Here is a 15,813-nt window from a genome sequence, read left to right as displayed (position 1 = left end):
GAGATAAAGATCAAGTCTACCAGGGCAGGGAGCCCCCAGCTGGGCGTATGCTGCTGAGTGAGGACTTTTCCGGAGTTCTGCCCCAGAGGAGTGGGAGGAGCCTTCAGGAAAGGGTGCCAGGGGTTAAGACCTGGGGGTCAGACAGAGTGAGAACTGCCCACAGGCAGGTCCAGGTAGAGCTTCTTGACTAGGGCTGTGGGTGTGCAGGGGAGACCGGTAGCGGGAGAGGTCGCAAGGTAAGGGGAGTGAGGGCAGGGGTCCCAATGGACAGAGACTTGCACTCAGGACTTTGCAGTAGGGTGTTTGCTAGCAGCAGTGCAGTCAGGTAGGCCTTGGAGGGGCGGTGACAAGAATGACATCGTGAGAAAGTAAGAAGGGGGCCACGTGGCCACATGCTGAAGCGAAGAAGCAGAGGGGACTGGTGAGGCCCCAAGAGAGGCAACAGTTGGGTCAGCAGGGTTGGGGACTCAGGAGGCATCGCAGCCCTGGCAGGGCCAGGGGCTGAGGGTGAGATGGGAAACAAAGGCAGAAGGAAATGGCAGATAAAGTTAAATTTCCTTATAACCCACAGCCCATTGGCAAATACTTGAGGCAGGCAGAGTAAAATGTTTCTCCTTGAACTCCCTACTGTCTTAATGGTAATGCTTTGCTAGAGGGAAAAACAACCTTAGTTTGACAATAGCGGGGCCTCCAATATCCTGTGAGTCTTCTCTAGCATATGAAAATCTCTTTGGGAACTTCCCCTGGACTCTACCTCCCCTGACTCCATGGTATAACCAGTCTCTCATGGTTCCCAGGACAGCTCTTTCTGCCCACGGGTCCTGTCCCCGTGCTTTAATAAAATTACCTTTTTGCACCAAAGACATCTCAAGAATTCTTTCTTGGCTGTTGGCTCCTAACCCCATGAACCCCATTATCACCCCCAAAAACCTCATCAAGGGGCACCTGGGCCTCCTTGGGGCAGAGTGAGGGGTTTTGAGGTCAGCCCAGGATAGGCTCAGAGGACCAGAAAGGCACAGGGAGTGGCAGGGAGGTGGGGACGGTACTTGGACACTCAGGCTATGTGGTCCCTAAGAAGGTCTCAGATCTCTGGGATGAGATATGGTGGAGGAGGGCCCCCCACTTTCTCTTTGCCCTAGAGCTCAATGCAGCCAGAAGGTGGCTAACCAGGCCTACTGCAGGACATGTGTTCAGAGCCTTGCCATAGGCAGATGGTCAGTAATGCCAGCCCAAGAGTTCCAGGGGATGAATGGCAGCTGTGAGCCCCCAGTGAAGGTTCTGGGCCCAGGGAAGCCTCAAGAAGTGCTGTTGGGAGCGGGGGGAGGCTTGCTTGCTTGGATGCTTCCTCCTGAAGGCCCACCTGGAGATGGCAGGCATGGACTGACTTAAGGGAGGGCAGCCAGTTCTGGGGCTCTCTGAGGTGCAGACACTGGCCTGATATTTATTGTGCCCCTGCCTCAAGCTCAGTGCATCTGTCCTTGCAGAGCTGGGGATCCTGGCTGGTGCCCTCCCCCTTCAAAGTCCAGAGACCTCTGACTTGCCTCCATCTCGCTAGCCTGAATGTTAGTCCCCATGTGAGGGGCCGCCAAGTCCGGCACACAGCAGGGACTCCACAAATCTGGGTCACCTGATGATGGGGACCTCTCCAGGGGCAGCCACACTGGGCATGGGGTTCTCAAGCCTTCAAGAGGGGTCCATCTGCCTTTGCTCATGCTGGTGAGCCAGCCACCTTTCCCATGCCATCCAAGGTTACCTCTTCCCAGCATTTCAAACTTTATTCTTAGCTCTTTATTTCCTTTTAAAGTTGCTTTTTAAATATTTTTTTGTCATGTACACACAAGAATAATTTGGTTTAAAATTTTGTTTTTTAACATTTATTCATTTTTGAGAGTGGGAGAGACAGAGCATGAGCTGGGGAGGGGCAGAGAGAGAGGGAGACACAGAATCCAAAGTAGGCTGCAGGCTCTGAGCTGCCAGCACAGAGCCCGACACGGGGCTCGAACTCACAGACCGCGAGACCGAGACCACGAGATCACGAGATCACGAGATCATGACCTGAGCTGAAGTCAGACGCTCAACCGACTGAGCCACCCAGGCGCCCCAAGAGTAATTTGGCTTAAACATGCATGACCACGACTCTCTTCTGTCTTTTTGCACTTGGCTCCCCGCCCCCACATCAGCTGCCCTCAGGCAAATAACAACACTATGCTTCTATTCTTTGTGTGGGAACAATAATACTGTCTTTCATACGGTTATTGTGGGAGTTAAGTGAGTGGATATACACCAAGGACATAAAGTATGCCTACAAAAGTCATCAGGGCTAGAGAAGTCAGAGTGGACACACTTGGACACAACCAGAGAGGTGTTTTGAGAGCGACCCGAAGAGAGCCCTAGGAGGCTTTGAGGTACCCAGACAAAATCAGCTTGTTGACATGGGTGCTAGCTTCACAGGATATTCAGGGTGTGAAAATTCATCTGGCAGTATGCTAAAGGTATTTGTGACTCCTTCCTATGTATTCTACTTTTAAAAATACTGTTTTTTTGTAAGTGTGCATGAAAACTAGTAAAAATTCTTGGGATGTCTTTAGACCTCCAAAAGCTGTGGAAGGGGTGGTGTCCAACTCTGTACCTCCAAGCAGAAAAGGGGAGCCCAGCTAATACCTGGGGTAAAATTGGAGTAAAGGATAATTCTTATATATAAATATCCAAAGCAAAACAAAAATGAAGGAAAATATACATGTTGAGACAAACCAAACAAAATTTAAGTGAAAAAAAGAAGAATCAGTTCTTTCATGCATGTTTTTAGTATCTGAATATATGCGCTGAAAGGTTCTAAGTGTATGTAAACAGGCATACCTCACTTTATTTTTTGCTGATACTGTGTTTTTTACAAATTAAAGGTCTGTGGCAACCCTGAATTGGGCAAGACTGTTGGTGCCCTTTTTCCAACACCATTTGCTCACTTATGTTTCTGTCACGTTTTGGTAATTCTTGAAATGTTTTAAACTTTTTCATTATTATTTGTTATAGTGATCAGTGATAGGACTTGCCGAAAGCTCAGATGATGGTTAGCATTTTTTAGCAACATAGATATAGATACAGATATACATACACATATACATATATATACATATACATATAGTTATAAGTTATTTATGTGAGAGGGAGAGCACAAGCTTAAGCAGAGGAGGGGCAGAGAGAGGGGAGAGAAAGAATCCCAAGCAGTCTCTGTGATGTCAACGTGGATCCTGATGTGGGGCTCCAACTCACAAACCATGAAATCAAGAGTCAGACACTCAACCTACTGAGCCACCCAGGCACCCCTAGCAATAAAATATTTTAAAATTAAAGTATGTATGTTGCTTTTTTAGACCTAATGCTATTGCATGCTTAATAGACTACTGCATAAACATAACTTTGTTATGTACTGGGAAACCAAGAAATTCGTTTGGTTTGTTTTATTGTCATTATTCACTTTATTGCAGTGGTCTGGAACCAAACTTGCAATATCTCCAAGGTATGCCTGTATATATATGTAAATTTATTTGTATCCTGCAAAGTATTTTCATTTTCTTTCAATTCCAAGTATGATTTTCTCTTCCTCCCATGAGTTATTTTGCAGGTTGCTATTTAGTTTCTAAGCATATTTTTTAAAACTATTTAGCCATATCTAAATGCAATATCTTATTTTCAGATAATGTAGTTTGTATGATGCCAATTACTTGCAATACAGATGCCTCCCGGGGCCCCTGGGTAGCTCAGGTTACCATCTCACGGCTTGTGAGTGGCTTGTGAGTTCGAGCCCAAGGTCGGGCTCTGTGCTGACAGCTCAGAGCCTGGAGCCTTCTTCGGATTCTGTGTCTCCCTCTCTATCTGATTCTCCCCCACTCGCACTCTGTCTCTTTCTCTCTCTCTCTCATAAATAAATAAACATTAAAAATATTTAAAATATAGATGCCTCGGGGCGCCTGGGTGGCTCAGTCGGTTGGGCGACCGACTTCGGCTCAGGTCATGATCTCGCGGTCCGTGAGTTCGAGCCCCGCATCGGGCTCTGTGCTGACAGCTTGGAACCTGGAGCTTGCTTCCGATTCTGTGTCTCCCTCTCTCTCTGACCTTCCCCTATTCATGTTCTGTCTCTCTCTGTCTCTAAAATGAATAAACGTTAAAAAAAATTTAAAAAAAATATAGATGCCTCCTTTGCTGCCTTGTACATTTTGGCTCTTGTGTCCCTCTTCAAAAAGGTGGTCTCTGCTTTTGTCCCCCCTCCCCTTTATAAAAATAAGAAAACATTTAAAGAAAAATATACGAGATTTCATCGCATAAGACTAAATAGTTTTGTTTAAGTTCTTTTAAAATTACTATATGTGTAAGCATTTATTCATAAGCATAGATTTGTGCGTGTGCTGGGTCACACTGTAAAGCATTTTTTACCGTGTCACAAAAGTTTGAAAGACACGATCGTAGAGAAGCTTTTTCAACTGTAGGGGAAGAGGGTGAAGGACACACAGGACCTCTCCGTACTGCCTTTGCAACTTGCATGATTTTATAATTATCTAACAACAAAAAGTTGAAAGAGAAAGGACACTGCCTCAGCACCCGGTTGCCTGGAATGATGCTCGACTTTTCCATTGGCCTTTCTCGAGGTCTCGCGTGGACGCGTCTGCTCTCAGGCTTGGGGGCTCTGCGCCGGGATCCCCGACTCCCGCAGCGGGCTCGCCCCTCGGATTTGGGAGTTCACGGGAGATCAGGTCCAGAACAGCGCCCCGCCCTCAGCGGCCCTCTTCCATCACCAGCCTCGCGCCGTAGGAGCCAAAAGGCGCCCACCGAGGCGCGTGGTCCTCCGAGCTTCCTAGAGCGGCGCTGAGACCCGTTTCCGGGGGCGGGCCGGAACCGGACCGCCTGCTCCCGGCGCCCTCTGCGCGCGGTCCGGGATAGCGGCCCAGGGTGAGTAGGTCCTGGCCGCGGGGCGGGGACCGGAGTGGGGGTGAGTGCGGCTCTCTGAACCCGGCCTGGCTGAGGCTGTGGTCCGCACAGAGGCCGCGCTGAGCACCGCGGGGCGCTGACCTGCAGCCGGCGCCGCCCCCTCGCTTTTCCTTCGTTCTGGGCCTTAGGGAGGGTCCGGAGTCCGGTTCCCACCGGCTGGCGCGGCAAGTGTGCGGGCCGGTCCCGCAGAGCCTGGGTGGCTGCGCAGAGCTGAGGCTGCAGTGGTGGGAGACCTGGGAGGACCGGTTCTGTCCGGGTTGCGTCCCCCTCGGCCTCGCGCCTGCAGTTGCCTGAGCACACCCGCTCGTGAGCAGCTCGTGCCGGCTGGCCACCCCATGCGCTGCCTTTCCCCTGCACCCTCGTTTTCCAACCAATTGTCAGCCCGACGCCCTTGCTTTACCCTGTGCGGTTCTTCGCCCCCGCCCCCTCTTCGCGGAGTTGCCTCATTCATTGGACAACTAGCGTTCGGACAACTGGCATACTTACCTTGTCCTGACGACCCTTCTAGTGCTGGGGATACTGCAGTGAAGGGGTAACATCCCTGACTTCATGAAACATCTGTTGTAATAGAAGTGAGGCATTAATGCAATAGAGGCAACAAACAAGAAAGTAGTTTTTTTTTTTTTTCAACGTTTTTTTATTTATTTTTGGGACAGAGAGAGACAGAGCATGAACGGGGGAGGGGCAGAGAGAGAGGGAGACACAGAATGTGAAACAGGCTCCAGGCTCCGAGCCATCAGCCCAGAGCCCGACGCGGGGCTCGAACTCACGGACCGTGAGATCGTGACCTGGCTGAAGTCGGACGCTTAACCGACTGCGCCACCCAGGCGCCCAAAAGTAGTTTTTTTTGAGAGAGAGTGTAATCGAGGGGCAGAGAAAGAGCATCTTAATTAAGCCAGCTCCATGCCCAGTTGTGTTCAATCCCACCACCGTGAGACCTTGACCTGAGCTGAAATCAAGAGACGGATGCTTAACCGAGCCACCCAGGTGCTCTGAGAAAATAGTTTTTGATGATTTCAAGGGCTATGAAGAAAATGAACCAAGAGGATAGGTTTGTGAGAGTTAAGGAGTTAGGGGTGGCTGTAGGTGAGCAGGGAAGGTCTCTGCAAGAAGTTAACATTTGAACTGAAACCTGGTGGCTGACAGGCCTTGCTAAGCCCTTGTAGGCAAAGGAAAGTGCATCAGAATGGCATTGGCTAATTTGAGTAACAGAGAGAACGCCAGCTTGGCTGCAGTGTAGTACGCAAGGGGGTAGGTGAGGGAGTGGAGCAAGGTGCCCCAGTCCCCTGAGGAACAGAGGTTTTATTCAAAATTGGAGGGAAAGAATGACTCCTGCTGGTCCTCCAGGCCCCAATTAAATGTAATCCCCTCAAGAAGCCCTCCCTGAACCCCCATCTAAGTTAGCGCTCCCCTTCCCCTTGATATTTTCTCTCAGGACTCCGAGCAGGAACCTGTTTTGTTATCATTGTATCCTCTCCTCCACTTTTTTCAACTTAGCGCTGTTTTTCTCACATTAAAGACTTATTCCCTGGCTCCAAAGATAGGACTAAAATCAGGTCTTTTTTTTTTTTAACAGATTTTTTTTTTTTCAACGTTTATTTATTTTTGGGACAGAGAGAGACAGAGCATGAACGGGGGAGGGGCAGAGAGAGGGAGACACAGAATCGGAAACAGGCTCCAGGCTCCGAGCCATCAGCCCAGAGCCCGACGCGGGGCTCGAACTCACGGACCGCGAGATCGTGACCTGGCTGAAGTCGGACGCCCAACCGACTGCGCCATCCAGGCGCCCCTAAAATCAGGTCTTTTCCCCTCTAACCAGGTGGCCCCTCCCTGAGGACATGCATTCCCCAGAAATAAGCAAAGAGACAGGCATGGTAACTTACCCTCCTAACTGTGGAGAGCGGTATGTGTTGAGTTGACAGCCAGGTCTTCTCCTGAGATGCTCCTCCTCTTAAGATGCTGTGGCTGTCTTGTCGGGGTGAGGAGGACAATAGCTCTGTCAACAGGGGCAGCAGCAATGGTCCGCGCAGACTGCCCTGGACAGACAGCCCAGTGCCGTGTCTAGTAGTGGTATGGCTCTGCTCTTTGCATTTGCCGTTTGTGCTCTCTGGGCACAGATGACTCACCAAGCCTCTCAGATCATCCTCTGTAGCCTGTTATACTCTCACATGTTAAAAGGGCCTTCCTGCCAGATGTTACCTCGTAGCATCATAACTGCAGGATTTCTGCTGTTGCCAAAAGGGACATCGCTTTACAAAGCGGCAGCTACTTAGGAGGCTCAAGCCCCACAGAAAAGGGTACTCTAGATACCTCCACCCAATACACAGGAGCTCAAGTGTCCATTGAGGAGGGGACACGGAGACCAGAATCTACTCTGAGCACCTAGCCAGAGCAGATTGTATTTACTGGCTTTTATAAATAATTTTTCCTCAACTGTGACACATATTTGAAAAGAAGCAATAAGTCTTAGAGAAATCAGAAAAATGAGAAGAAGGAAAATAAAAACTACCTTGGAAGAAACTAAGGCTAATGTGCTGGGGTATGTGCTGCCGGATTTATTTTTTTGCTTAGAGTCTGCTTATTTCACGTGGTAATGCAGTAACAATGTTTTCTGGTGTTCCACAACATGGTTTTACTGGTTGCAGAATCACCCACTGTCAGGGAACCACTCATTCATTCCACAAATCCTTGCTGTGTATCAGGCCCTCCCCCAGGCCCTTGGGGTACAGCATGAATAACCAGACTGCAGGCCTCATCTCATGGGGGAAGGTGGATAAGAAGCAAGTAAGTTGACTGCATTATGTCCGATAACAGGTGCTATGGATGAAAATAAAACGGAATGAGGATAGGGAAGGAATTCTGCGGTGGGGATGGCATTTTGTTTATTTATTTAAGTTTATTTTGAGAGAGAGCACACATACATGTGAGGGAAGGGTAGGGGGGGTGGGGGGGTGGGAGAGAGATAACCCCAAGCAGGCTCCAGTCTGTCAGTATGGAGCCTGACTCAGGGCTTGAACTCACAAACTGTGAGCTCGTGACCTGAGTGGAAATCAAGAGTCACACTCTTACCTGAGTGAGCTATCCAGACACCCGGGAATATCATTTGAAGTAGGATGGTCCCAGAAGACATCCCTGGGAAAACCAGGAGTGAGAGGTGGAGGCTTGTGGGTGAGCAGGTCTCAGGTTGTGGCTTCTTGGGATGTGAGGGGTCGTCTGGGCTGACCGGGATGTGCTTGCCTCATGTCTCACGCTTTCCTGTCTCTTCTGTATCTGGGTGGTCCTTCTGGGAGACAGGGACAGGGGTGGATGGGCCTTAGGCCTGGGCTCTTCCTACTCAACACTCACCGTCCCCAGCGCCTGCCTTTCCCCTGAAGGGGACCTTGGAATGGCGGTGCCACTTGCGACGCCCAGACTCCAGGTGAGTGTCCCCTCTGAGCCTTTAGGCTGCCTTCATCCCCATCCTCAGCTTTTCAGCCCCGAGGACCTTCCCAGGGGGCCCCAGGCCCACCCATGTAGCTCCCACTCCTGCAGGTGGGTCACAGGGATGGATTCTGTAAGCCAAGGGTCAGCCTCCTCCCTTCGAAGACTCACAATGGCTCTGTCAACTCCTTCCTGAGGCTTTGGGCAGAAGTAGGCTGCCCGCAGTCTCCTGAAGCCCCTGAGCTTCAAGGGTCAGCAAGCAAGGTCAGGGGCCCTGTCCCTCCCCAGCACCTGCCTCCATCTGGTGTGAATGGTCAGACCTTCTTGGTGCACACAGCCTTTGGCTTCTCCACTAAGAGCAGAGAACCAGAGAACAGGACAGGAACTCTCCCCACCAGTGTGGAGGCTCGGCCACCAGCATCTCGAGGGTGCCCCTACCCAGGCCAAGGTTGAGACCCTCACTTCTCCCGTGGCTTTGGCAATAGGGCTGTTCCACTTTTCCTTGGAGAGTGTTGAGGTGTACCCCCTCCCCCCCCATGCCAGGCCTTAGGAATGCAGCAGTGACCATACAGAAGCCTTGACTTCCCAGAGCTGAACAGGCGTCCTAAATATCCCTGACATGGTCTCCGCATCTCCTGCCCAGATAGCCCCAGACAGCAGAGTTTGTGGTTGCAGGAGGCCGTTGTGTTTGAGGACGTGGCTGTGTACTTCACGAGAATAGAGTGGAGTTGCCTGGCCCCCGACCAGCGGGCACTGTACAGGGACGTGATGCTGGAGAACTACGGGCACGTGGCCTCACTGGGTGAGGCTTCCCCTTCCATCCTGGGGCTGGGCTCAGACACAACCCTGCTTCTTCCACCGGCCTCCTGGGGGAGTTGGTTCCTTTCCAAATTCAAAGCCTAACATGTTCAGAGGGGAAGTTGGAGGGGTTCCCGCTCATCTCTCCATGGCCACCCAGCTGCCCTGCTCCTGGGAAAGTAGGTATTCCAACCCACCCCAAGTGTGTGTCCTCTGAGGCCTCCAGCCAGGCAGCCAGACACCCTTCCTCCTGCTCCCTGACACGTGCTGCTCTCCTCCCTGCATGTAGGCTTTCTCGTTGCCAAACCAGCGCTGATCTCCCTCTTGGAACAAGGGGAGGAGCCAGGGGCTTTGATTCTGCAGGTGGCTGAGGAGCAAGGGACTGTGGCCAACCTGTGCCCAGGTAAGTGCAAGGCACAGCAAGGCCTGGCCTTCACACAGCTCCTTGTAGCCCCCTGGTGCTTGGAAGGCTGTGCATTTAGTTCCTCACAGCATGGCCAAATTTCTTACTAAACACCTTGCTTGTCATCCAAGGTCACCCAGGACTAACTTGTACAAGAAACCCAAGTGCATGAACATCCTTCCTGGTGCCCCGAGGTGTCGGGCCAGATCTGTGGGGGCAGTGGGTGTGTGAGGAAGACCCAGCAGGGAAGACCCTTGAGCTGCTTTGATCCTTCCAGCTCCCCGTGGCTCACATGCCAAGGCCTGAGTTTGGGACTGCAGAGGCTGCAGAAAGGGAGGAAAGGTGGCCTGCAGTCCATGGGGCCTGTATGGGCAGGACTCTGACCTGTCTACTGAGTGGATGACCTGTGAGTGAGTGCTGGGAGGAAGAGGTGAGCAAAGGATAGCAGTACCCCACACCCTGCAGGTCCCACTCCTGCATCAGGCCTGCTCCCTACCCCCCAGCCTCTGCCCCAGTACTTTGGGCCAAGCTGTGCCCTCCCCTGTCCTCCTGATGCCCCTCCCTGGTCATGAGTTCCCCTCTTGAGCTAACCTCCCACAGTGCTTAAGCCCTTAATGAACCTTCCTTTGGGTCCTCTTATACAAACCCTGATTTTACAGTTTCTTTCTTGCAAGAAGTTTCCAAACCTCTCTACCACTTTGACATGAGGATTCTGCCTTCAAATCAGAGTTCCTTTTGTGAACGTAGAGGCGAGGTCACCTTTCCATTTTCTGTTCATTCTTCCAGATTCTAGGATGGAGGCCGGGGTCAAGGAGTCATCTCCGGGGAGAGTGTCCTCTAAGCAGTTAGGACTGTTGGGCACAGTTTGGGGGCGCCTCCCCGAGGAGAGGAATGGCCGTCCTAAAGATGGGTCAGATAAACGACAACTCGACCCCCAGGCAGGCGGCCTTGGTGGGGAACTTAGCACATCCCTGGGGACCCTGGAGGCAAAACAGCCAGGTTTGGGCGCTGCAGAGGCTGCTGGGGACAGAGTGTACAGGTGTGCTTGCGGCAAGGCGTTCAAGTACAACTCGCTGCTGCTCAGGCACCAGGTCATCCACACGGGGGCCAAGCCCTACCAGTGCACCGAGTGTGGCAAGGCCTTCAAGCAGAGCTCCATCCTCCTGAGACACCAGCTCATCCACACTGAGGAGAAGCCCTACCAGTGCAGCGAGTGCGGGAAGGCCTTCCGGCAGAGCACTCAGCTGACCGCACACCACAGGGTCCACACGCGGGAGAAGCCCTACGAGTGCGGCGAGTGCGGGAAGGCCTTTGGCCGCAGCTCCCGGCTCCGGCAGCACCAGAAGTTCCACACGGGAGAAAAGCCGTACGAGTGCGGCGAGTGCGGGAAGGCCTTCTGCCGCAGGTTCACCCTCAACGAGCACGGCCGCATCCACAGCGGGGAGCGGCCGTACACGTGCCTGCAGTGCGGGCAGCGCTTCATCCGCGGGTCGTCGCTCCTCAAACACCACCGGCTGCACGCCGGGGACGGCCCCCGAGAAGACGGCGGCCGCCAGGACCCCCAGCCCGGCGGCGCACAGAAGACCGCCTCGGGCGCCAGGCCGTTCGAGTGCCCCGTGTGCCAGAAGCCCTTCAAACACAACTCCTTGCTCCTCCTGCACCAGAGGCTGCACACGGGCGAGAAGCCATTCGAGTGCAGGGAATGCGGCAAAGCCTTCAGCCGGAAGTCCAACCTCACTCTGCACCAGAAGACCCACACCAAGCAGAAGCCCTTTGCCTGCACGGAGTGTGGCAAGGCTTTCCGCAGGAGCTACACGCTGAATGAGCACTACCGGCTCCACAGTGCCGAGAGGCCCTACCGGTGCCGGGCCTGTGGCGGGGCCTGCGGCCGGCCGTCAGTCCTCATCCGACACCAGAAAGTCCACGGGCCCGCGTGTTCCCGGGAGGGTGGGGAGGACAGACGGGTGCCCCACTGGGCTCCCCGTTGAGTTGATGAAAGGCGGAGAACTCATCCAGGAGGGGGCCCCAAGGCAGAAGGCTGTCGGTCCTCCCCGCTTGGCTGTGAGAAGGGTCAGGGCCAGGGCTGTGGTCGAGCAGCCCGAGGGAAGGGCAGGCAGTGAGGAAGGCTGAGCCAGAGCGGGTCCCCCCACAACTGCTGAGCCCAGATGCCCGCGGGAGGGCGGCATTTCTAAACCGTCCAAGTCTGCGCCTGGAGGCACACGCGGGCTCCAACACAAGGGGGGGGGTTGGGGGTGGGTTTCGTTTTCTCTTTCCACTCCTCGGTTTTCCAAATATTGACTTGTGATGGGGGGAGGGGAGCGGAATCTGTTGGCTTTTTTTTTTTTTGGATGTTCATTTGTTACTAGAATTGACCAAGATCAGACTGTTGCCAGGGGACCCAGCCACCTAGTGGGGCAGAGGACTAGAATCCACACAACACCTGCCATGGAGATGTTGGGAACTCTCAGGTAGACCCAGGGTTTGTTGACAAGCCACGGCAAAGCTGGAGGGGTAGTGGTGGCTGAAGTAGGACTCGGGAGTGGGGTCTGCAGGCTCCCAGGCAGTGCCTTGGGAGCCCCAGCCAGGCTAAGTGTGATCCCTCAGCAGGCCTGTCAGCAGAAGGTATTCACTGGGGAGAAGCTTCCCTGGGTGGCCGCTGGTGAGAGGGGCCATCTCTTAGTGACCCTTCTTCTTCATCAGCCCCCCGACCCCAGGAGCCCTGAGAACACTGAGGGGCTTCTACAGCATCTTACAAAAGGTGTGCCAGAAAGGAAGCCGCCAGCCCCAAGGAGAGCTACCAGTGAATGTGTATTTTTTAATCATTTTTCCCCCAAATATAAATTTATTTTAGGACATTTGGGAAATGCAAGAACTTAGAAATGTAAAAAACTGCCCTTTGGTCTCACTCTTCAGAGATCAATACAGCGATGTTTGGTGTGTTTTCTTAGCCTCTTTTTTAAAATTTTAATGCTTATTTATTTATTTTGAGACAGAGAGAACATGAGTTGGGGAGGCACAGAGAGAGGAGAGAGAGAATCCCAAGCAGTTTCTGCGCTCTCAGCAGAGCTCGATCTCATGAATCACAAGACATGACCAAAACCGAGATCGAGTTGGACAGTTAACTGACTGAGCCACCCAGGCACCCCCTTAGCCTCTTAAAAAAAAATTTTTTTTTAATGTTTATTTATTGTCGGGAGACACAGAATCTAACTCAGGCTGCAGGCTCTTGCTGTCAGCACAGAACCCCGACGTGGGGCTCGAACCCACGAAACTATGACCTGAACCAAAGTCGGATGCTTAACCAAGTGAGTCACGCAGGTGCCTCCCCACCCCCTGACTCTTTCTAATGCACACGTATGGTATTTGTTTTACAAATCGGGGTTTACTTTGCTTAGAACCGTGTCCCTGCTGACTGGTTTAGGTAGCAGCTTCCTTACTGTCACACATCTGTCCTTTCCTCACACCTTCACTGTATTTGTTGGCCCCGTAGCAGACCTGTGCACATTTGCTTGTGGCTGAGGTGGACTTTCCCCATCAGGGTTACAGATGTGGAGGGACTGTTTTTAACCATTTGATTAATCATGAAAAATGCCAGTCTTGTTTTTATATTTCTTGGCCTTTTCGTGAGTAAATTCCCTGTAAGCTCTTGTACCTATTTTTATTAGGTTTTTAAGCCTCTGTGTTGAGCTCCAATCCCTTTCCCTTAATACCTGTTTCTTCAACTGTGATACAAACCACAGGTCTTTTGGTGGTGGGTGAGCATGGAAGAGATGGGATGGAAACTGCGTCATACACTTGAGGAAGTGATATATTACAAATATTTTTTCCCAGTTCCTTATTTGCTTTTAGTTATGAGGTTTTTAATAAGAAAAATACATGTTCCCTATGGGCAAAACTGTCTTGTTGTGATTAGAAAGGCCTTGTCCACCCCAGGATTTTATAAAACACTTTCTTTACTTTGGTTAAGTTACAGAAATACTACATATTTGCAGTAAAACAGTAACGAAATCTCAATACAAAAATAGGAAATATTTCCCTCTTCCCTTGTCCTACATTCCCACCTTACTCCCCAGACATACACCTGTTAAGTCTGGGTAGTTCATTCCAGACTTTTTTCTCTACATTTCAAATATTCAGCCTATGTGTGCCTGTGTTTTTACAAACAGGATTACTCTAGTGTTTGAAATGACTTTTAGTGTGTCAAGTCACCGGGCTAAACTGCCCCCAGAATTCCCTTTCAGCTGAATTCCTGAGTGGCAGGCTATGCAGGAGGAAGGAAATGGTGGTCATTTGTAGCTCACACACCTACCTAATACTTAGACACTAACCCAAAGGCTGTTGTGAAGTGATTTTGCAGATGTGATTAAAGCACCTCATCAACTGATTTTAAGTATCCTGGTGGGTCTGGAGTAATCAGTTAAAAAGCCTTTAAAAGCTTAGGTTGGGGCGCCTGGGAGGCTCAGCTAGTTAAGCGTCCAACTCTTGATTTCAACTCAGGTCATGATCTTGGTTTGTGGGATTGAGCCCTGAGTCAGGCTCCAAGCTGCCCTTGCCCATCTCTCTCTCTCTCTCTCTCTCTCTCTCTCTCTCTCTCTCTCTCTCTCTCATTCCTCTCAAAATAAATAAATTAGCTAACTAAATAAGCAAGCAAGCAAGCTTAGGTTTCCCTATGCCTCCAGCCTGTGGAAAAGCATCAGCTGGTGATCTTGTCAGCAAATCCTCGAAGTATTTGCAAAATGTGGTTTTCTCACTAAGTAAACTAAGAATATACTTGAAGAGGTGCCCTTTTTCAAAGCACAAAGCCAGTTTTCAGCCCTGACTTTTTTCCAAAATTTAAAAAAAACTGTGGTAAAATATACACAGTGTTTGCCATCTTAACCATTTTTAAGTATACAGTTTGGTGGTATTAAGCGTATTCATACGGTGGACCCATCACAACCATCCATCTTGAGAACCCTTTTCATTTTGTAAAACTGAAACCATTCCCATTAAACAATTCCCCGTTCCCTTCTCCCAGATCCTGGTAACTACCATTCTACTTTATGTCCCTATGATTTCTGACTACTCTAGGAACCTCATCTTAGTGGAGTAAAATAGTATTTGTCCTTTTGTGACTGCTGATTTCACAGAGTATAATGTCCTCGGAATTTATCAATGTTGTAGCATGTGATACAATGTCTTTCCTTTTAAAAGGTTGAGTAATATTTACTATTGTATGGTTGGACATTTTCCTTATCCACTCATCTGTCATGGAGACTTGCATTGCTTCCACCTTTTGGCGACTGTAACTAATATTGCTGTGAACATGGGTGTACAAACATCTCTTCCAGACCCTGCTTTCAATTCCTTTGTGTATTCACCCAGAAGTGGAATTGCTAGGTCATAAAGTAATTGTGTTTAATTTTTTTACTGTTTTCTACAGTGGCTGCATCATTCTACACCCCAACCAGCAGTGCACGAGGGTTCCCTTTCTCCAAATGCTCGTCAACACTTGTTGTTTTTTGTTGTTTTGATAGTAGCAATCCCAATGGGTGTGAGCCCTGACTTTTTTTAAACAGCAGTATTCAAATGGACACTAACAGGAAGCAGCTCTCCTCTGAAAAAGAATTCAAAAGTATCAGTGACATCTGGTAGAGTGAATTTTGTAAAAGGCGTATCTCTGAGTACCACTTCAGCCGTATTTCAGTTCCATTCTAATTAAACTTGAACTCCCGTTCTGAGTGCAGGAAATCCACGTAATTTTTGGAAATCCTATTTTTCAGTTTTTATGTTCCTTTAAAGAAAAATAAGTTTGCTGACTCAGGTTACTCAGTCTTTCAAACAGGTTTCTATTGAGCATGTGATCCTTGTTGAGCACAGAAGAGATGGATGGAAACATCACAGGCTCTGCCTTTGAGGGACCGGGGCCTGAGTAGGAAAAAAGGAGTCACACAGGAGAGGGAGGAGATGGGGCCTCAGGAAGAGCCTGGTGCCAATAGACAGCCCAGGAGGGGTGGGGACAAGGTCTTTCTGTGCTGGACACAGGCCCTTGTCACCAACCTCCTCAGGCCCTCTTGGCCCTACTTCCAACTCCCTTTTTGTTCTCAGGATTCCCAGCTCCTGACCTTCTCAGGCCGGGGGATTAGGGAAATTCTGCTTCTGTGCAAGGCCCTTGGGTCTATTGGTTCCTCCCACCAGCTTTGGAGCCAAGCAGGCCTAGATCCAAAAGA

General features: G+C 50.6%; 1 protein-coding gene across 4 annotated transcripts; it reads left to right on the top strand.

Moving 5' to 3' along the window:
- The first annotated feature begins 7,974 nt into the window (after positions 1 to 7,974).
- On the top strand, positions 7,975 to 12,780 carry ZNF517 (zinc finger protein 517). Of its 4 annotated transcripts, none has more exons than XM_047074369.1 (4): positions 7,975 to 8,401; positions 9,079 to 9,205; positions 9,491 to 9,604; positions 10,391 to 12,780. In XM_047074369.1, exons 1-4 carry the CDS (start codon positions 8,369 to 8,371, stop codon positions 11,590 to 11,592), a joined length of 1,476 nt encoding a protein of 491 aa, XP_046930325.1. In that variant the 5' UTR covers positions 7,975 to 8,368; the 3' UTR covers positions 11,593 to 12,780. The 4 variants fall into 4 exon arrangements, with proteins under 4 accessions (XP_046930325.1, XP_046930326.1, XP_046930327.1 ...); XM_047074370.1 differs by having other exon boundaries at positions 9,047 to 9,205; XM_047074371.1 differs by lacking the exon at positions 9,079 to 9,205.
- The last annotated feature ends 3,033 nt before the right edge of the window (positions 12,781 to 15,813 follow it).

Source organism: Lynx rufus, unplaced genomic scaffold (assembly GCF_022079265.1).
Source record: "Lynx rufus isolate CCGP_SWC_20201006 ecotype Redwood Valley unplaced genomic scaffold, mLynRuf1.p SCAF_12, whole genome shotgun sequence".
Classification (NCBI taxonomy): domain Eukaryota; kingdom Metazoa; phylum Chordata; class Mammalia; order Carnivora; family Felidae; genus Lynx; species Lynx rufus.
Note: the sequence above shows the minus strand (reverse complement) of the source record. Positions and strands in the feature narration are given on the sequence as shown.

Coding starts and splice junctions, on each gene's coding strand:
- ZNF517 (XM_047074369.1), top strand. CDS start 8,369: ATGGCGGTGCCACTTGCGACGCCCAGACTCCAG. Junction 9,206..9,490: donor CGGGCACGTGGCCTCACTGG/GTGAGGCTTCCC, acceptor CCCTGCATGTAG/GCTTTCTCGTTGCCAAACCA. Junction 9,605..10,390: donor TGTGGCCAACCTGTGCCCAG/GTAAGTGCAAGG, acceptor TCATTCTTCCAG/ATTCTAGGATGGAGGCCGGG.